General features: G+C 45.8%; 1 protein-coding gene across 1 annotated transcript in view; it reads left to right on the top strand.

The window, feature by feature from the left end:
• LOC138247062 (alpha-tectorin-like) overlaps positions 1-16,914 on the top strand; it is a 61,086-nt gene extending 44,172 nt beyond the window's left edge. The window contains exon 8 of the mRNA XM_069201811.1: positions 16,763-16,914. Within this exon, the coding sequence (XP_069057912.1) occupies positions 16,763-16,914 (152 nt within the window). The remainder of the gene's footprint in view (positions 1-16,762) is intronic.
• The last annotated feature ends 5,158 nt before the right edge of the window (positions 16,915-22,072 follow it).

Below are 22,072 nucleotides of genomic sequence, written 5' to 3'. Positions count from 1 at the left end.
AGGGTAGGGTGCAGTAAAGTTATAAGCAGGGACATTATAAAAGGTGTTTTATAAGCCCTGATCAGGGAAAAACTGCTAATTTCGTTTTTCATCATTGTAGTGCATTAGCTCTATAGGCTAACATGGGAAGGGTTTATTTTAAACTAATAAAGTCTTACTTTTGATAGAAATGACAATGACATTCAATATATCAAATAAATAGAATAAATCCAGCAACTTGCGAATGCTGGATTTATTATGACTATTACAGGGAAAGAGTTTTAAAACTATTTCTAAAAGTTACCTAAAATCATCCCTGTAGTAGCCTTTCCTGTTTGACCAGCCTCTAGCAGACTGATCCAAGCTACCCTAAGGTGGTATGAAGTGGCCTGGGCCGAAACAAAGGAAGCATCTGGTTGGCGGGGTGATTGTAACAGCAGATGGCAGAGCAGGAATAGGGCTGGGTGGCCAAACTGATCTTCAAAGGAGGGAAAGACACTTGGGACAGAAACCAGACCTCCTCCATTTCCAGCCACCTCAGCCAGATGGGAGCCCCAGTAAAAGAGGGGCTACAAGGGAAGTGTTAGGGAAAGTTAGCCTCACAAATGAGTGGGCTTAGCCAGACCTAACCCACCAGGAGAGATGTTCTCCATCTTGACATTTTCAGAACCAGTGTTTTCTGGGATTGATGTGCCACACTCTACAGGAGAAGACCGCCATATTATGACAATTGCAGTGTTCCCAACAGAAGACAGCCAAAACACCGCCAGTACCGCAAGTGCAGGTGAACGTTGTAGTAGGCATCTCCAGGCCGGCGGAGACCATATTCCCACCGACTATATTAAGACCCAGCACACAGCCACGATTTCCGGGGCGGTCTCACCACCACTAAAAGCCTGGCAGAAATGAGCAACATAAAAGGAGACACTCACCTTCAGGAACATAGACGCGTCCGCAGCCACCATGGAACCCGAACTGGAAGTCTTCCTACTGCTCCTGCTGCCCATACAACTGCAGGACCAGTGACGGCGATGAAGACAACACCCGTAAGTACACTCACCTAACACACACTGGAGGGAAGGCCATTAGTACACACCCACATCCACACACAGCACACAACCACAGCACCGATAGCCACGCCCACACAAACACGCAAACATACACCCATACCAACACACAAACACACCCACATGCACACTCACACACACACAACTCACACTGCAATGCACACAAACAACACCACCACTGTCAGACACATCCACACACAACACTACTGAGTCACACAACCCCAACACCATCGTAACCACACAAATGCATTGGCAGAATTGCACAGAGCACATATCCACAGGAAAACACATACTGCCAGCAACACATAACAATGTGTCACAACACAGAAAGTACATCACCGATGCATCACAACGCACAAACCACTGCCACACAACAACACAACATTTCACAACAAGTCCATTGCACAACTCACCCACGCTACTCATGCTGCTACACAAACACATCACATACACAGAAGACACACACTAAATCGCACATATACAACACATACATGTGGAAGGAAAGGCAGGACAAGGTTGTTAACCTTGACACCAACGGGTGACTGGTGCAGATGTATTAAAAATAAAGGTCCTGTCATTCAAAAGAACTATATACAACAGAGGCCTACCGGTCAGTCCAAGAGTGTTGATTGCCTCAGGCACATTGGGCAGAGTATCTAGCCCCCAAGTTGACTCCTGACTGCAAAGTGGCCTCCACATGGCAGGGGCATCTATGGGGCATGCTGGCACCTCAGGATTGAAGGGGGGCCAAGGTGAGGGTTTGGGTTTGGGAGGGGGGTCCTTAGGTTTGGGGTTGGGAGGGGGTCCTTAGGTTTGGCTTTGGCAGGGGGGCCTTCGGTTTGGCTTTTGGAGGGGGGGTTGTCAGATTTTGACTTGGACTTGGAGGGGGGTGACTTTCCCCTTCGTATTGCCCTTTGGAGGAGGGCCCTTAACTTTTCTGGGGATGGTAGTCTTTGCTGGTGGAAGGGGAAGGGGAGGGGCAGTCCCGGGGGGGCATGGGAGGACTGGGACTGGGTTTGGGGAGGGCATGAGGGTGCTTGGGGGAAACAGGGTCAGTGGGAGGGAACAAGGCAAACTTGTATAGGAACCTTTTTTAGGGACACAAGGGCAGTCATGGGAAAAATGGGTGGGAGTGGCTGAGAGGTGTGTCTTGGAAGTTGCCTTGGGTGCAAGTGAGTGGTTGGAAGTCATGTGTGGGCTGGGTGTCTGTTGGGTGGGTGAGTGCGGGCATTTGGGTGTCCTGGGAGGAGGGGGGGAGGAGGTGCAGAGACATGACAGAGTGGATGTGTGAGTGTCTGTTGTGGTGGTGCCTGCAGGTAAGGGGGATGACTGCATGTGGGGGTGTCGGTAGTAGTGGTGAGTGCACATGTGGTGAATGGGGTGGATGTATGCGGGTCCGCTATTGTGGCGATGGTGGGCATGAGGGGACTTGTGGATGGATCTGGGAGTGTTGATGTGGTGAAAGCAGGTATGAGTGGTGTGGTGTCTGTAAGGGAGGAGGTGGAAGGGGAATCTGTGTAGGGAGTGGATGTTGGTGTGTCTGCATGTGTCTGTTGTCTGTTTGTATGGCAGTGGTGGGACTTGTGGTGCCTGTGTTTGTCTTTGCAAACCGTGTCTATTGAGGTGGATGAATGGGTGTCTGACTGTGTGCTCTGGATGGTTGTGGGAGAGGGGTGTGGGATTGGGCACAGGTAGCTGGAGGGGGGACGGAAGACAAAGGGACATTGGCTGCCATCAATGAGGAGGCCAGAGCCTGAAAGGATCTCTGCAGGACATTCAGGGCACCATGAATGCCTTCCAGGAAGTCATTGGTCTGCTGCATCTGTGATGCCAGACACTGTGTGGCATTCTTGATGTTTGACTGTCCCAGAGATGGCCCTCAGGAGGTCAAAAGCCTCCTCATTGAGGGCAGATGGGCTGACTGGGCAAGGGGCAGAGGTTCCTGCAGCAAAGGAGACAACCCCCATTCTGGGTGAACGGGCATGGGCTGCTGGGTGGGGACCTACAGGGAGGGCAGTGCTGGTAAGGGGGTGGTGGACAAGGATGGTGCCGGGTTTGTCCCAGATGGGTCCACCACCGCCAGGGATCATCCATGCGAGGAGGAATCCTAAGAGGATGTTGTAGATTGGGTCTCCCCGAGGCACTCCCCTCACCCTCCGTCCTACTGGTTCCCTCAGCTCCGCTGGTATCAGACTCCTGGGTCCCGTGGGCTGCTGCTTCCCCACTCGGCGGTGCCCCTTTTCCTTTGCCTGATGATGTTGATGCATAAAAAGACAGAGGAGGAGAGGGAGGGAGGGAGGGTGGGATAGAAAGAAAGGGTGCAATGGGTCAATACCTGCACATCATTCACACAGACTGACCAAAATTAATCTGCTGGTATGCTATGCCATGGCATGCCTATACACTGAAATGCTCAACTTTGGGGAATCAGAGAGAAAAACAGGAGCAATGCACTCTAATCCAAATAATGTGGGAACATTGCCACTTTTGACTACATGAAAGGTCATACAATTCACGGTAGCACCGTACTTGGCACATACCCATTGTCATAAAAATAGCCCTGCCCTGTACTCCTTCCTCTATCGATTCCTGCATGGCAAGATTGCATGTCAATAAATCCATAAACAATGTGGCCAGCAATATTTTGTCCCCTGCAGCCATCTACACCTACAGACTGAGCCATCTGTTTTAGATCACACCTTTTACCTCAGTCATAGTGGCAGACTATTAGTGATGGCAATGCCCTGACACCTCAGGTATACTGATGCTGATGGAATGAACTGCTCACCCAAAAGATGACAAATGTCAAGAGACAATATCCAAAAATCCTTTTCCTACTATCATGAGTCCCCGTCTGCATGGTACTGGCACACATAACCAATACTATTCCTGCCAGGGTGGCTCATACGCATAGCCGATGTGCAACTACCAATGATCCACACAACATATACACACTAGTAGCCTACACAAACCCATACATGCCTACCATTATGGAGGTGTGAGTCTGTACTTAACCCCTTGTTGCTGCTGTGCTGCTCTCATGCGCCCACCATCTCAGGGTAGGCCACCACCAAAATGCAGGCGATTGGGGGGGTCAGGGTCTGACCGGCAACCCTCCCTCATTGGGAGGACGTCCCCAGCTGGGCCTCCGCGGACTTCCAGGCCCAGCGTCTCAGGTCCTTCCACCGTTTTCTGCAGTGGGTGTTCACCTGGGCATGGACCCCCAGGGTCCGCACTTGCTTGGCAATAGCACGCCAAATCCTCTTCCTCTGATGGGCGCTGACCCGCATGGGTGACACAGACAGAAGGAGAAAGTCATGTCAGGAGTCAAGTGAGCTATGCAACACAAAATGGTAGTCATGATCACCATGTACATGACTGTTACCGCCAGCGGTGATCATCATTGGTCCCAGTCTCCCATTAGCAACAATGTTAGCCAATGAGGAGTTGCATGTGGGTTGCGAATACCATGACGACTAATGCCAGTGGAATTAGGTCACTTCCATCTGCCCTGTGCCTGCAGGACAGGAGGCTGCCGTTTTACATGTAGCTAGTGTATTGTAGGTGAATGATAAGTGCATCATGTATGAGCTTTAGTGACGTGCATAGATCAACCATGTACACACATCATAGCAAGGTTCACACAGGTGACATTCATAGATAGTCAAGTGAGTGTCCTGATAACTATGATACAACATGTGCAGTCACTTGCTGCCTCAAATGTGTGTGTTACCAAGCTACATGTGTAGTGTTAGATGGCATGTGAACTGTCAACATCAACATGTGGCTTTTCCTTTCTCTCATTTCTAGATACCGTGCAATGGGGAGAATGAGACATGCACCGGTGTACCAGCCCCTAGTTGACATTCCTACCCTGGAAGAGTGAGACACAATTCAGATGTATCGTCTGAACAGTCAAACCATCATAGAACTGTGTACCCAGTTGGAACCAGATCTCTTGCCAGCCATTCGTAATCCCTATGCCATCCTTCCCACAGTACAGGTCTTATCCGTGTTACACTCCCTTGCCTCAGGCTCATTCCAGATGACAGTGGGCTTGGCAGCAGGGATGTCACAGCCTATGTTCAGCACAATGTTGAAAGATGTACTGTGTGCTTTACTGAGACACCTGGACAGCTACATCAGGTTCCCTCAACGTGCGGATTTTGCCACTGTCAAATCTGACTTCTATGCCATGCTTCATTGGCCTCATGTGATCGGGGCCACAGATGGCACCCACATTGCTTTAGTTTCTCCCAATGTCAATGAACAAGTGTACAGGAACAGAAAGGGCTTTTACTCCATCAATGTCCAGGTGTGGTGCCTCGCTGACCAGTACATCTCACAAGTGAAGGCCAAGTTTCCAGGATTGTGCACGGCTCCTACATCCTGAGGAAGAGCAATGTCCCACACATGTTGTCACAACTACAACGAGAGAGGGCCTGGTTCATTGATATGTATCCAATAGTATGTGTGCAACCTTATTGACACCTCTCTTCACATTCAACCCTGTGTCTCTACTGGTATTGTGATAGGTCCAACCTTTGTGCACACAGGTGACTCTAGCTATCCTACCCTTCGGTGGCTGCTGACACCAGTGAGATATCCAACAACAGTTGGTGAAAACCGTTTCAATTGACCCACGGCAGGACGAGGTGTGTCATCAAGAGAACCATTGGCCTGCTAAATGTCAGCTTTTGGTGTCTACACCTTTCAGGAGGTTCCCTGCTCTACAGACCACTGGAGGTCTGCCAGATTGTAGTTACTTGCTGCATGCTACACAATCGGGCTCTGAGACATCACATACCATTACTGGATGTTGAGGAGGTGGCAGCCGGACCTGTGGCTGATGATGGTGACATAGACACTGATGAGGAGGCAGATGATGAGGATGTAGCTGCCTCTAGGACAGAGTTGATCCAACAATACTTCCAATGATGTACAGGTATGTGTCTTGTGTCTTGTATGTGAACTGTAATCCTGTCTGCCTTGTCACATAGGTCATTCAGGTGTGTGCCATCAGTGGAGGTGTTAAGTGCAGCTATTCCTCTGTGTGAGTTTGTGGCAATTACAATTTGCCCATTGGGGGAGGTGTTACTGTTCATATGTCAGTGCTATGTTTTTTGTGCAGTTGGGTGACAACACATCTGCAAGGGATTGGCCATATTGTGTAGTCTCAGCAATACAGTGTCAACTGCAAAAAGGACTGCAAACCAAGGTTGTATCAACAGTATAGCAACTTATCCTCACTGTCCACAATGGACGGATATGTTAGCTAACGCATATTGACAGTGGAACCTGCCATAGTTGGGTACTGTGAGCTGTGAGGGATGGACCATTGGGAATGGATGTCTTGAAAATGTGAATCTGCTATGGTATGTTGTGTTCAGATGCCACTTGGGTACTCGCACTAGGGAGGACGACAATGTATTGCATGTGTTAGCTGGGCAACAGTGACTTGTATCATAATGGTTGTTCCTGTCTTTGTGTATTTGCAGGTAATTTGGGTGGTCCTAATCTGGCTCCTGCCTTGGTTGCTGGCTGCCTTGACACAGGATTTGAGGATGAGTCTGTTCTACTACCAAACTTGCTGCACATGCGTTCCCCTTCTGTCCATCTTACAGACTTTTGCTGGTCAATGGTTTAATTTAGCTGACATATAGTATAACAGTTAATACATAAATGTTACAATAAAGACACCTAAGCAGTAGCTGTGCGCAGTGGTGCACTTTGTGATTTACAAGTGAGGTGGTTGATGAGTGGGGTCATGGTGGATGCAATCATCAGAGCAGTTGGCCCAGCTGTAGGTAGTACAGCTCCAATATCCAAGGGCATTGGGAAAATGGAGAGATGACAGTGGAAAGTCAACAGGGTGTGTCAGTGGCACACAAGGGAGAATGTTCAGGAGAGTCTCACTTTCTGGCAGTGGTCTTGGTCTTGGCATTAGCTTCTGCAGGATGTCTGGATGGATGACCTCGCTTGCGTGGGTTCCTCAAATACAGAGGGATGGGTGGTAGTGGCCTGTGGGTCCCCTGGCAGGGCATCCATTCCACTAGCTGAGGCAGAAATGGATGGCACAGATGGTATGTGGCTAGTGGAAGGGGCCTGCTGGTGCGAGGACGACGCATACAGGATGGATGAGAGTTCCTTTAGTACCCCTGCAATGGAGGACATGGTGGCATTGTGTGGCTGCCACTGCTGCACGGCATCCTTGTGGTAATCCCTCTGCAGGTTCTGGTTGTCCAGCAAGGTGAATGGTATCTGGCCCATCCTGTCCTGGGATTGCTGATATGCTCCCAAGATTTGGGAGATGGCCTCCTGGCCAGTCGTTTGCCTTGGGTGCCCCATCCCTTGGCCCACAGGTGCCCTCCCACTGGCCCTGGCCCCCTGTGCCCCTGGCACAGTGTGGCCAATCCTAGCTACACTAGGACCTTCATTGTCTTGGGTGTGAGGGGTAGACATAGGTCCCTGTACTGTGGGGCACACTGCTGTTTGTACAGTCCTTGGGACACAGGTTTGGGGATGAGGGATTGTCTGTGTTTTTGGCACCACAGGGGTGGGGGGCTCAGATGTGCGCAGGGTGAGGCCTGTGGTGGTGCACTGACCAGATGTCCCAGATGGGCCAGGTAAGTAGTCAATGTCCAGATATCCAGAGCCGTAGTCCTCACTGGGGCCTTCATCCTGGGGAGGAGTGTCTGTCTCTGGCATTCTCTGCAGGATGGCAGTGGCAGGGGTACCTGTGGAGGGAGAGGAGCAGAGTTACATTGTGGAGGTGTACTTATTTGTATCAATGTCTGATGCATACAGTGGATTGACTTGCTTCCCCATGACAGCAATGGCTGATGCGGCACTGCAGACAGTGTTAGTGGGTGATGGATTGTGGAATTGGTTCCTTGGAGGGTTGTGGATTGTGGATAGCATTGCTGTCATTGCCATCTAGTGGTACACAGTCAAAGCATCCAGTTATTGTAGCTGGTGTGATTGTTTAAGGTGCAGGTGTTCCACTTTGAAGTAGGACTGGCAGCTTTTCATGTGTGGGGACTCATGCATTGTGGAACTTGTAATGCTTGCCATTGTGAGTGCTATCCGTGTAATAGGGGTGGACTGTGTAGGGATGGTGGCAGTGGGGTGGTGTGGCATGCAGGGGGAGGGGCTGTGGGAGATTGGGTGGGGGAAGAAGTGTAGGTTTAATTAGGCAGTGATATGGGTGGTGGGGATGCATGCTGTACATGAGTCGTTGGTGGCAGGGTAGTGTAAGTGACTTACCGGAATCCAATCCTCCGATGATTCCAGTCAGGCCCTCCAGATGTAGGATGTCCAAGACCTTCTCCTCCCACAATGTGAACTCTGGGGGAGGAAGTAGGGGCCCACCGCCAGTCTTGTTGATGGCAATGTGGTGTCTTGATGCCATGGAATGCACCTTCCCCTGTAGGTCGTTCCTGATATCCTCCCTTGTGCGTGGATGGTTGCCCACTGCATTGACCCTGTCGAGGATCTGTGCTCTGAACAGTTGTGGCTCTACCCTGATAATTTTATCAACCATGACCCTCAATGCTTTGTCTGTGAATCATGGGTGCTTTTGTGGGGACATGGTAGTGGTGAGGTAGATTGGGGGGTGCTGTGCGCAAGGGTGGTGGGTTTGGTGCTTAATGGGGTGTGTGTGGAGCTTGTTTGCAGTCATGGTGTTGTGCTGTGTGTGACATGTGCCAATGGTGTATATTTGCTATATATAGAGTACTGCAGTATCTCGTTTCTTTTGCAATGGATTGTGGGATGTGTGGGGGGTATGTTTTATAGTGGTGTGTATGTCTGATGTGTGTATGTGTCTCAGGTGTGGGGTATTCGTACTGTCCAATGTGGCTTTGTTTTTTTTGGAGGTGTATTTTTGAGCACAGGGGGTTGCACCGCCAATGGTTTACTGCTGAGGAAGGACCACTGTGTGGATTTGTGGGTCATAATTTGGAGGGCAGAATGTTGTGAGCGTGGCGGTGCTGGTGGTGGGACCGCCCCTCTCCCGTCCTCGACTGGCCTGACGGTGTCGAATTTTTGGCTGTTTTTGGGCAGTCTTCACGTAATACAGCAGTTGGAATACCGCCAACACTGGCGGTCTTCTGAAAAAAAAGACTGCTAAACTTGTATTGAGGGCCTTAATCTTTAAAAATTCATATCACTGGTTCCCTACATTGTATTTTTGCCATTTTGGTGTAATTTTAAAGATAAAAATACTTCCTATTTCTATCAATTGGTGTTGGTATTTTATTGTGTGTTATGTTTTACTTATTTACTGTTTTGTTAATAGTAAATGTTTTACACACGTCTCCTAAGTTAAGACAAAGTGCTTGTGGGCCAAGCTACTTAGGGTTGAGCAAGGATTAATGTATTGAGTCCTTGACTGAACCTTATTTGAGATTGTGGCCTTATTACTAGGGTTGTGTGGGGAGCACTGCTGGTGGAGTTAACAGAGTTTTTGGAAAGCGGAGCGCAGAGTTCGTCCAAAATCTCAGCTAGTCCCACCAGCAAAGCGGATCTCACCCAGTGTGCACTGCAGCCATGTTGGGAGTTGGGGTGGGCCTACTAACCCCCCCGCTGCCCTCGGGACTGCCACCTCCCTGGGGCAATAAAAATTATTTGCGCAGGGGGACACCTTGCCCCCCGCAGCCCCGGGACTGCCACCTCTCCGGGGCTTACATCTAATTGAATGTGGGGGGCATGCAGCCCCCCCACAGCCCTGGGTACTGCCATCCCTCGGGGCTACAATAAGAAAGTGAAGGGTGTCCATTTCAGACCCCTCAAGACCCGAGGCCTACCATCTCCTGGGGGCAAGGATCATTGGAGGCGGGCCACTGGTGCCCTAAGGTAACTATAGTTTGCACCCTTACCATGCACTGCTAATTACCGCACAAGTTACAGCACTCATGACATCTTTGATAACACCATTGATAATGTCACTGTAACATCTGCAGTAATATTATTGATCAGATAAATGTGCAAGGCGAGGGTTTGAGTTATAGTTACCTTACGTCACCAGTTATAGTTACTTGAGATAACTCTAAATATAACTGGTGAATTTCTATGGTTTGGTTCTTTTAAAATGTGAGCCTAACTATAACGTCCCTGTAACCAATTGTTTTTTAAGTGAATTTCTATGTTTTTTAAAAATTCTACTTCCTAAGTATAACATCCCTGTAACCTTTGTTTTTTTCAGCGAATATCTATGGTCTTTTTAACATAAACTACATATATATATATATATATATATATATATATGTATATATATATATATATATATATATATATATATATCCACACACAAACTGGCCCCTTCACAGCGCACTCTACAGCTGGTGCCTGTGTCAGGGATCGACCAATTCCCTGTAACTAATTTGCAACAATTGACAAACAAGTCAAACGTGGCACTCCCAGGATATCACTAATCTTCTTGTTTAATGATTTATGAACCAAACACCTGACACGTTTCGACCAACAAGATCTTGATCACGGTTAGTGAGTACTTTATTAATTTTTTTTTTTTATAGTTTCCCACCCGGTGCCATTATGTGGCATTGTGGGATACGTAGGTCCAACAAATAATGAATGAATCCAAACCAAATACCCCAATCAAATCCAAATGTGTGCCTAAATTAAAACTGTTACAATAACAATAAAACTACATCTTTCAAAGACTTTTGTACAGATAATTTGTTAATTATACCTATAATTTCAATGTTGTCAAAAAACGAATGCAGGGCGATAGTCTCAAAGATAGTACTTTCCCTAACATTTATATATATTCCATGATTTCGACCTACTATTTTCATAGCAAAATCTAAATCCATACCCTCTGCAGGAACAGCATTTGTTTGGGGTATAGTACTTCCTATCATTGATAACTTGCAGATGTAACAGAGTAATCCATATTTAGAGTTTCTTTTCAGGACACGTCTTTTCACCATACTCCTGTACCACTCCTAACAATGACAATACAATTCTTCACCCCCATTGATCCCATACAGTATCTTCGTTTTTAATCTAATAATGAATCTTGATTCTAGTTGTCTCAATTGTTGGACCCTGTCTCCCCCCCTCTCATGTTTTTTATGGTAGCTACACTAAAATATCTCATGTGTAGTCAATCAGCCCCATTATGGCTTTTCAGATGTTTTGTCATGGCATAATTTGAATCACCATTCTGTACCGCCCTGATATGTTCTAACATCCGCTTCCTCAATGGACAGATAGTGCTCTCCACGTATTTTAGCCTGCAGAGGCTCAGCAAGGCATTTTAGAGGAGCAAAGGCAGAGAGGAAGGTACCTCTCTAAGGGGCTCAGCATGTGCGGCAAGAGGATTCTTCTTGGGGCACCAGGTTTTCTCATCTAACTGGATACGGTCTAGATTCTGATCTAATGCCAGCTGTGTATTGACATATTAAAGTTCATACAGCAATGTGATTTGTCAATGCAACAGTTCATTTGACGGTGAAGGGGCAATAGCCAATAGAAATCTATCATATGACTCCAACTTGAAAAATTTACGGGTTTTCCCAAGTCTCTCATGAGAAAAGTATCCATTCATGTAGCTCCACACAGGATTGAAACAAATGTTTAAATTGGTAGTCCACAGTCCAGGATGTTCTACATCCAAGGTCAGTTTCTCACAACTGTCTATTTGTAAAACAATAGGCATCTATTACCAAACTAGTCTTCTCATGGGAACGAAGTCTGAAAGGTAGGTACAACTAACAAGATGATGTAACATTTTCTGCACAGCCACGAAATACTAGGCCTAGCAGGACTCACTTAGGCTAAAGTGAGTGAGTTAATACAGCACATGAATGCATTCTAATAAAACACAGTTTAATATACAAACTATAAATTCTGCATTAACAAGCCTTCTTTAGCATTCAGGTTACATTAACCTTAAAAAAAAACTCTGTTAATACATTTCACTCAGTGTGATGCAGAACTGCACTTCTCTGTTTTTGCACATGTATTTAAAACACTGGGGACCTAATTTCAACTTTGGCGAGCGGCAGCCGCTGCCTGCCAAATTGAAACCTCCAAGCGGCCTCACTCCCACAGGGCCTATTTGGAGATCCCCGCTGGGCCGGCGGGCGGAAACCTGGTTTACGTCTGCCGGCCCAGCGGGGATCTCGGCCGCAACACGGGAGCCGGCTCCAAATGGAGCCGGCGGTGTTGCAGCGGTGCGACGGGTGCAGTTGCACCCGTCGCGCTTTTCACTGTCTGCAATGCAGACAGTGAAAAGCTCCATGGGGCCGTGGCAGGGGGGCCCGCGACTCCCCTTTCCGCCAGCCTTTTCATGGCGGTTCCTACCAGCATGAAAAGGCTGGCAGGAGGGGGACTCGTAACCCCCTGGGCAGCGCTGTCCTGGGGGATTACAACCTCCGGGACAAAAGTGGCGGGAAACCACCGGTCCCGACCGTGCGACCGCGGCGCTTCCGTTGTAAAGAGGGCCTAAGTATTAGAAATTCAATATTATTTCAATACAGACATTTAACTTGCACTCTGGAATATAACATAAAGGCAGTCTCATTCTTCAAACATTTAATTCAACTTCAATACCATCTATGTATAAGTCATTAGTCTGAATAAGTTAACACTAAAATGGCTTCTCAGAGCATTACTCTATAGCCAAACTATATCAGTGAAGATACTTGTAGCTAGTTTCCACAACACTGAAGAATCATGTGGCCATTTGTAGACTTGGTATGCCAAAAGTCATGACAGCGATCTCAAATCTGAGGTGAACTGTGGAGGGTAGCTAGCCTTGGAAGCATTATCCTGCAAACCTAGGCCCAGATTTATACTCTGTTTGGGCTGAATTAGCATCATTTTTTTTACGCTAATTCAGCACAAACTTAACTCCATATTTATATTTTGATGCTAGTCTAGTCTAGCACCAATATATTGGAGTTAAAGTCATTTTTTGGATGCGTGAAACCACCTTGCGTCAATGAGATGCAAGGTGGGCTTTCCCATCCAAAAAATAACTCCAAGGCACTAGCGCCTTATTTATATTCCTGTGCAAAAATGGTACATGGGAAGGAGGCGGGTCTAAATAATGGCACTAAGCCTGCTAAGCTCCATTATTTAACGCCTGGGTCTGGGCAGGCGTTAGGGGACCTGTGCACCCAGTTCTATTGTCAAACACCATGGAAAGAGCCCACAGGTGCCCTCCCCAAGCCCCAGGAACTCCCCCACCCACACCAGAGGGACACCAGAGGATGGGGGACCCCATCCCAGGTAAGTATGGATAAGTAGGGGTAAGTATTTTAAAACATTTTTAAAGTGCCATTGAGGGCCTGGAAATGCTCCCCCCTACATGGCACAGGGTGCAATGGCCATGCCCAGGGGACTTTTGTCCCCTGTGCTGGCCATTGGGGTGGTGGGCATGACTCCTGTCTCTTATAAGACAGGAGTCATGTGGCATGGATGGTTTTTCATCAGGAAATGACGCTAGGCTGGTTAAAGTCATCATTTTTTACTCTAACCAGCATAAAGTCATTTTGGTGCAAAACACCATTCACCCATACCGCCACTCCCACCCGGCTAGCGTCATTTTCCATGATGTTAGTCCACCCTTTTTGCCGGATTGTGCCATTCCATAAATTTGGCGCCCGGCTGGCATCCTGGAATGGTGCAAGCCAGCGCTATACTTTTTGACACAAAACTGCGCAAACACCATTTTGAGTCAAAAAGTATAAATCTGGGCCCTAGTTTCCATATTTGTAGAGATGGCTTCTGAGGTAGAATAGAAGCAGGCAGTTTACTGATTCTGCTCTCCACCAAGATCAACAACATGAGGAGGCTGAACAGTGAAAACAGGGCAACGCTCAGATATGGTATTACATTGAATAGCAAAAAAGTATTAATCCATGAACAACATTCAACCTAGAAGAGAATTTCCTTGCAGTCTTTTAACATTCTGTAGTGTCACTGGTAAAATGCAATCTCCAAATTCAATTATACAACCTCCCCCAGTTGAGTACTGTTTTTTGTTTTCATTGCTGTTGTCTATCTGTGTTTTGGTGAATTTTCAACACTGATTTCGACTACTTACAAAAAACTCTCAACTAGGGAAGGGGCATACAGATTAGTTTGATACTGCGCTGGTGTTCCTAAACTTTTTCTAACCAAAGTAAGCTAACACCTGATTTAACACTCAATATGAGAGAGCCTTTCAATGCTTAGTATCCAATGTTTGGGATAACTTCAAATTTAGACCTGTGGTACTTGCAAAGTGTGACAGCATCTAGGGCCAGATGTAGTAAGAATTGGGTTTGCGACTCGCAAATTGCGAGTCGCAAACCCATATGCAGAATGGTGTCCCTGACACCATCTGCAAATCGCAAGGGGGTCGCAAAGACCCACCTCATTAATATTAATGAGGTGGGTCACAATTTGTGACCCCCTTGCAATTCCCTGCACTCACAGGGATGGTGGCCTGCTGGAGACAGCAGACCACCATGTATGTGACTGCTTTGTTAAAAAAGCGTTTTTTTTTTTTTGTATTGCAGCCCGTTTGCCTTAAAGGAAAACGAGTTGCAATACAGTCGAGAAAATGAAACCATTTGGTTTCATTTTTTCAGAGTTGGCAGTGGTCCATAGGACCACTGCCTGCTCTGAAAAAATATTTTTAGAGCCATTCACAAAGGGGAAGGGGTCCCCTGGGGACCCCTTCCCTTTTGCGAATGGGTTAGCACCCACATCACATGGGTGCTAACTGCGAATTGCTTTGCGACCGCGTTCGCAGTCACAAAGCAATTCTGCAACGCGATGCGAATCGCAAATAGGAAGGGGAACACCCCTTCCTATTTGCGAGTCGCATTCCCATTTTGCGAGTCGGTAAACGAGTTACCGACTCACAAAATGGGAATGCACATTGCGATGCACATTTTGCATGGCGCAAACTGCGAATTTCGCAGTTTGCGCCATGCAAAACGTTTCATACATCTGGCCCCTAGTGAGGTTGTTTGCCTCCTTATCCCCGGCCTGCAGAATTCCTGCTTCAATCTAGGCAATGCTGATTTAAAAGGTCAGTACATGAAACATCATAGCTACTGGGTCAAAGAATACTAAACTATTTTTTGTTTAATGGCTTACACTGTGCTTCTGTCATTTTTAAGTGCCGCAAATAACAAAAGCTATCATTCCTAGACTGAATTGTGCTTGAATAACTGTGAAAGAATGGAAAGCAATGCTGGGGTTTAAACTTTTGATCTCTGTGCCACCACTTATTTTTGTAGCAACCTTTCAATTTACTGAGCCATCAAGTGGGATTGCTCAGTGACAGGGGGATACTGTCCGTGCATACTGATATAGTCAATTAATAATTCCCTTTACATTAGAATTCATGGAGGGATTCCAAAATAGAAGAATTTATGCAATTCTAGTATAGGTATTTTCATTGTATGGCCTCTCTCAAAATTGATTTGGGTTATATACAATGGTAGCACCCAAGCTGAACTCCTGCTGCAAAAATGTGGAGACTCAGAATCTGTGGACTTTGGAGAGTTTCTCTACCGTGGGTCAAAGTGCTGCAAGTTGGGTGAAGCAAGAAAATTGATAAAATCATCAGCTCCAGGACTAACGTCATTTTGACGTCTTACCAAAACAACTGCATTATGTTGTTGGACTGTGTAAAGAATTACAGAAAATTGCCTTGTTACCTCTACCTTTTCCATAACTAGCCTCTTCTTTCCACTGTGCACATACTCACCTCTTTACACCAAACTTATTTCAAGTTCAGGAGACCTTGGTTGGCACAGAAAACATTGGATAAAGTGTTTCCCTTCATATAATGTAATGCATGCAACATTCACATTTATTCTGGTTTTCTCAAGTAAGTGAGCTGAGGGCCGGAAGGAGAATTGGTGGAAGGTGATGCAAGCCAGTGTATTTGGTCCCTTGAATATATGGGACAGAAGAATAGAGGAATATTCATGGGTGGGGAAAGTTCTGTCTTCCACTAAAGGGATGAGGTTATGTCATTAGATACCTTTACAGATTTATATCAGCACAGCAAGTGAATTGCTCAGTGGTGGTGGATACAATCCCATGTTTATTGGTACAGAACACTAACCATTATCCTAGTAGTCATGGAGGGATTCCAAAACGGAAGAATATATATGATTCCAGTGTAGGTGATTACAATGGTTGGCCTCCCTTCATATTAAAGTGTTCCACTTCAGATATAATAATGCATGCATCGCTCACATTTGTTCTGGTTTTCTCAAGTCTTTGAGCTGAGCGATGGTAGGAAATTTAGTAAGAGGTTATGAAGGACAGTGTATTTGGTCCCATGAGTTTATGAGATAGGATAATAAAGGAGTCTACATGGGTGGGGAACTTCCTGTCTTGCACTAGAGGGATGAGATTAAGGGCCTGCTTTAGATCTCAGTGGAGGAGAATACTCTGCCACACACGTGATGGATATCCCGTCCAATGTATTGCGATCCAATTATATCCTGTGGGGACTGTAATACGGCGGACTGGATATTTCTCACGTTTGTGACGGACTTTTACCTACTCCAAGATCTAAATCTCTAATTCATTAAATACCATTACACGTTTACAACAGTACAGCTGTCCTGAGATGCGTCTTCTAAATCCTAGTAAAGGATGGAAGGGTCTTACCCTATATTTGATTTATAAATGTATAGTCTGATCTTTGAAAACTAATTTTTGTTTGTGTTTAGCTTATGTAAAATCCTCCTTCAACAACAAGAACAACAACGATGAACTACATGAAATAGTGATAGAGGAAGTCCAGCTCAGCAGCTCACACCCTCCTGCTGCTGCCTGTCTATTGCTGATGCTGCCCTACTGGCTGGTAATTATCATGAGCTGAAGATGTCGGAAGAAAAGAAGCATTGGGATCCAAGGCCATCGTTCCCACCTCTTTAGAAAAGCGTGTTTCAATACTACACCAGAAAAGAGAAAGCCATTTTAAGAGCCATCATTATTAGACGCAGATCTGATTTGTAAAAAGCAGTAGGGGTCAGACAGGAGTTGCAAGCAGCAGCCTTGCAGCAAGCAAAGGAGTGACTTTACACCGTTTTGCAGAAAGCAGGCTGTTTAATAGACAGGCAGCTCTACGGCTGCTTTAGATGGATGGACAGTTTATTTACTGTATTCAGAATCTGGCTAAGAAGGGAATGGCTTTGCTGCATTTCAATCCCTATATAAATAGTTTTGAAAGCAGAATTTTTGATAGACCTGAACGCCTTAAATATTTCCCCCCTCATCATGTATCCGTGGTTGCATCACGTGTATTATGCTCTCAATATGCACCAAATAGAGCTGCCAAATTTTAACTGTGCCTTATTCAAAATTAAACTGAATATAAGATAATATCCTGGCCGTGACAAATCACTGCCCTTCATTCATGTTCCTCACATCAAATCACCATGTTATAGTTTGCTGACCGTGACACGTGTGTTGAACTTTGCCCTTTACAAATTTACACTTGACGTTCCTAGATTCCACCAAAGTTAATTCTATTCCATAGCTGAATTTTTAAAGAGGCTTTCCTTTACCCTCTGCTACCTAATCATCACTTGTCACAAAAAAAAACATTAAACTGTTATTTTCCGAAAAATGTGTTTTTTTAAACAGGTGGTTGGTGCTGAAGCAATGATATTTCTTGCAGATAACCTCCTGTCTAAGGTGTTGTTTGGTATTTAGGTGGAGGGTTTCCAAATAAATAATAATGATACCTTGTTTTGGTTGGAAATAGGCTGCACTGTCAGAGTTGTGTGAATTGTTTGATCACCTGATTGGACATGGCTTCCTGATGATGTTCTTGTATTGTTTACATTTATCAAACATTCATAACTTCATGGTTAGAGATGTAGTGTGAATGATACGATTCAGTTCAATCCACGTGCCACCGGTCAGAAAGCAGTATTGGCTATCAAAGATTCAGAAACCAATACGCTTAAGGTGATCAGATCTGCTTTGTTAAATACGTTTTTTGAGATGATGGAAAATGAGCGATTTTGGTCAAAACATCTTTGAGACAATCCCAGGTTGGGTCACTGGGTGTTCTGCCGAACATGGCTCTAGATCTGGTTGTAATACATCTAGGTGTAATGTAAAAAGCGTACAGTTCTGTCCTGGCACACTTTACCCTGTTGTGAGCAAAGGTGGAAAAACGTTCAAGATTCACATCTTCTCCAAAAGCCAAGGTATATATTTAGGAGAAAAAATATATAAAATGGAGAAAAATATTTGTCTTAAAAATGTGATTGAATTGTCTAGCTCTTCTGCCCCTCTGTGAACCCTTTGCAAATTACATAGTAAAAAGGATTGGGAGCAGCCTTGTCATAAATTGATGTGCCTATTCCAATTGGTTGGGCACATGCATTTTCACACTTACCATTACGTGTCAATGTTTGCCTATCTTTAGATGTTCATTTCGATGAAGGAAACTCTGTGTGTATGTTTTGATGAAGTTAACCTCTGTGCTTGATTCATGTTTGTATTTTAAATTGTTGGTCTTTTTTGTCCTATGTAATTAATACATCTGAATCTTTATTTTGATTGCTTTTAATGGTGGTTGGTGATCCATCCCTATAAGATTTTGTATTTTATTTAAAATAAAGTTTTCTGTGCAGTAATGGTTCGGGTCTATAATTCCTATCTCCTGTACGTTTCCGATTGGATTTCATAATTCATTATTTTATTTATGCACTTTAGAATTGCAAATGAGAGAAAATGGTTACTCACAGCAGGATGACAGTACAATAACAGGAGCGAGAGTGACATTAACGTGTATAAAATGTAATTATATTTCAATTGTATTTTTATAGCTTTATAGCGCTTATAACCCATGAGGAGGCATGTTTAGCAAAGCGTTGATAGCACGCCACATGTTATAGAAGACTTAAGGGAAAGATTCGAGAGAGGGATTACGAAGTAGGCGAAAGAGTCAGCCCAAAAATAGACAGCATAGATGTATTTTTAGCTGGTTCCTGGTTGAGAAGAGCGAGGGTCGTTTCATCTAATGTTGAGTGGAGGTCACAGTGGCCGAACAAAAGCCCCCGCAGCCCAGGCAGTGTGGGGGGGCTCAGAGCTCTAGGAAGTCCCTCAGCAGAGGACAATGTAGACGGGCGGCAGGCCCCTGACTGGGTCAAGAGGGGAGGTGCCCCCCTCAAGGTACTTTGCAGGGTAGCCCCCTCAAGTTTCTTTACGCCACGCTATGGTGGCCCATCAGAAGGAGCATAGGATATTGTAAAACTGCATGCCTCAACACCTAAAGATAAATTAAAAAACAGGGAAGTATGGAGGGTTTTCAGGTATTTTGTTCTCTGTTATATGGTCTGCTTTGCTTCAAACCAAGATGAAAACGGTGCCAAGGAATGCAGCACTCCTAGTTTGAGTAATTAATTTATTAAGGCACTTCCTAGATATCAAAATGAAGTACATGAAAATATGAACATGAGCATTTAACGTGAATGCAATAAATCATGTGTAAATGCTAAAAATCTCACAGCAGTACATTAAAACAATGTCAGGCATAAGAAGTACAATGTATCAACAACAAATGTGTATGCAGCGAATATATATATATATATGTATGTGCACAGCAAATCTAGAAAATTAAGAATAAAAATGCATCACTATGGGCATCGAATCAAACAACATCATCCTGGTGCCAACGTCAAGCTGTGGAACTCTGGACAGCTGAGACAGGAGAAACTTTCCTCGATGGGATTTTGTTCTGGGCAGTGGGTCCACCCCCAAAATGAGTTCCTTTTGCCTCAGTGCCAAGCTTCCCCACCTTATATACCTTAAACAAACTTGAGAGGAAGATTCAAGCAATCGGGATAAGGGGACTGGAAAGAGATTGAGGGTGAAATGAGATGAATTAATGCAAAATGACAGATGGACTTAGGAGTAACAGAGTGAAAAGGGAAAATGGATAGTGGGGGGGGTCAGATTTACCAACACTTCACATAGCAAAGCGCAGCGCAGCAAGGCAACTTCCTGTGCAGCGTCAAATGGAGAGAGCAGAAGTGTACCATATTTTCTGAGATACTGCGAGTTCCTGTTCTCTATCTGTGCTGCAGCGCTGAGTGCAGCCTAGCACCAATGCTGGCTTGCTTCTGCCGTGGTGCAAGGGTGCCTGCGTTGCAGAAAGGATGCTTTTTGTTCTGGAAGACATACATTCCTGCACAAACCAACCTCCATTGGCTTTTTGCACTTTCAAAGTGTGCTGCGGAATGCAGTACACTTATAAAGATGGTAAAGCAAGGAGAATAAATATATTTCTTCTTGTTACATCTCCTTTGGGAAGGTGTAGCATGTTGACGCATTCCCAGGTTTACTAGTGTCAGTAAATCTGGGAATGCATCAAATTCCATTGATGTATACTCAGGAACAACCAAGCTCTACCCCTGGAATGCCTTCCCAGGGCAGAGATATGCAAGGCGGTGACCTGCGCTGCCTTGCGTTGCTCAAACTGTACTATGCCATGCAGAGCCACGCAAGGTGAAGTAGGAGCTAAAGGCAAGTTCATACAGTTGTGCTGCCGACAAGTTGAGAACTCAACTTTAAGCCTTGAATTTAGCTAGCATCGAGAAGGTCCATAGACAATGTATCACAGGAGTGCATGAATGAAACCATATTGATTGCTTTGCATGAAGAATCATTGATACATTGCCATGGACAATTGGCCAGTGGCCATAGTAGATTTTAATCAAATATTACTCATGTCCATTGTATTCTCACCATATATTTTCCTTGCAGCTGCGGCTACTGTCCTTGACTAGGGCTAAAAAAACATACATTTTTCATTAGGTTGCTTCAAGATTCCAACCAACAACTTTAGCATTATTCTGCAAGTGCAAATCAAACCCAAAATTGATATTTACACTTGGCCACTGACAACTTTCACTTGGTAGACTTGGTATCTGTAAGGAAATGCCTCCTTGGCATGGTTACCCCCTGACCTTTTGCCTTTGCTGATGCCAAGTTATGATTTGAAAGTGTGCTGAGACCTGCTAAACAGGCCCCAGCACCAGTGTTCATTCCCTAAACCTGTACCTTTGTTTTCGCAATTGGCACACCCTGGCATCCAGGTAAGTCCCTTGTAACTGGTACCCCTGGTACCAAGGGCCCTGATGCCAGGGAAGGTCTCTAAGGGATGCAGCATGTCTTATGCCACTCTGGGGACCCCTCACTCAGCACAGACACACTGATTGCCAGCTTGTGTGTGCTGGTGGGGAGAAAATTACTAAGTCGACACAGCACTCCCCTCAGGGTGCCATGCCACCCTCACACTGCCCATGGTATAGATAAGTCACCCCTCTAGCAGGCCTTACAGCCCTAAGGCAGGGTGCACTATACCATAGGTGAGGGCATAGGTGCATGAGCACTATGCCCCTACAGTGTCTAAGCAAAACCTTAGACATTGTAAGTGCAGGGTAGCCATAAGAGTATATGGTCTGGGTGTCTGTCATACACAAACTCCACAGCACCATAATGGCTACACTGAAAACTGGGAAGTTTGGTATCAAACTTCTCAGCACAATAAATGCACACTGATGCCAGTGTATATTTTATTGTGAAATACACCCCAGAGGGCATCTTAGAGATGCCCCCTGAAAACATACACGACTTCCAGTGTGGGCTGACTAGTTTTACCAGCCTGCCACACACCAGACATGTTGCTGGCCACATGGGGAGAGTGCCTTTGTCACTCTGTGGCTAGTAACAAAGCCTGTACTGGGTGGAGGTGCTTCTCACCTCCCCCTGCAGGAACTGTAACACCTGTCGGTGAGCCTCAAAGGCTCAGCCCCTTTGTTACAGCGCCACAGGGCATCCCAGCTAGTGGAGATGCCCGCCCCCTCCGGCCACGGGCCCACTTTTGGCGGCAAGGCCGGAGGAGATAATGAGAAAAACAAGGAGGAGTCACTGGCCAGTCAGGAGAACCCCTAAGGTGTCCTGGGCTGAGGTGACTCTGACTTTTAGAAATCCTCCATCTTGCAGATGGAGGATTCCCC

Source organism: Pleurodeles waltl, chromosome 7 (genome assembly GCF_031143425.1).
Source record: "Pleurodeles waltl isolate 20211129_DDA chromosome 7, aPleWal1.hap1.20221129, whole genome shotgun sequence".
NCBI lineage: Eukaryota > Metazoa > Chordata > Amphibia > Caudata > Salamandridae > Pleurodeles > Pleurodeles waltl.
Note: the sequence above shows the minus strand (reverse complement) of the source record. Positions and strands in the feature narration are given on the sequence as shown.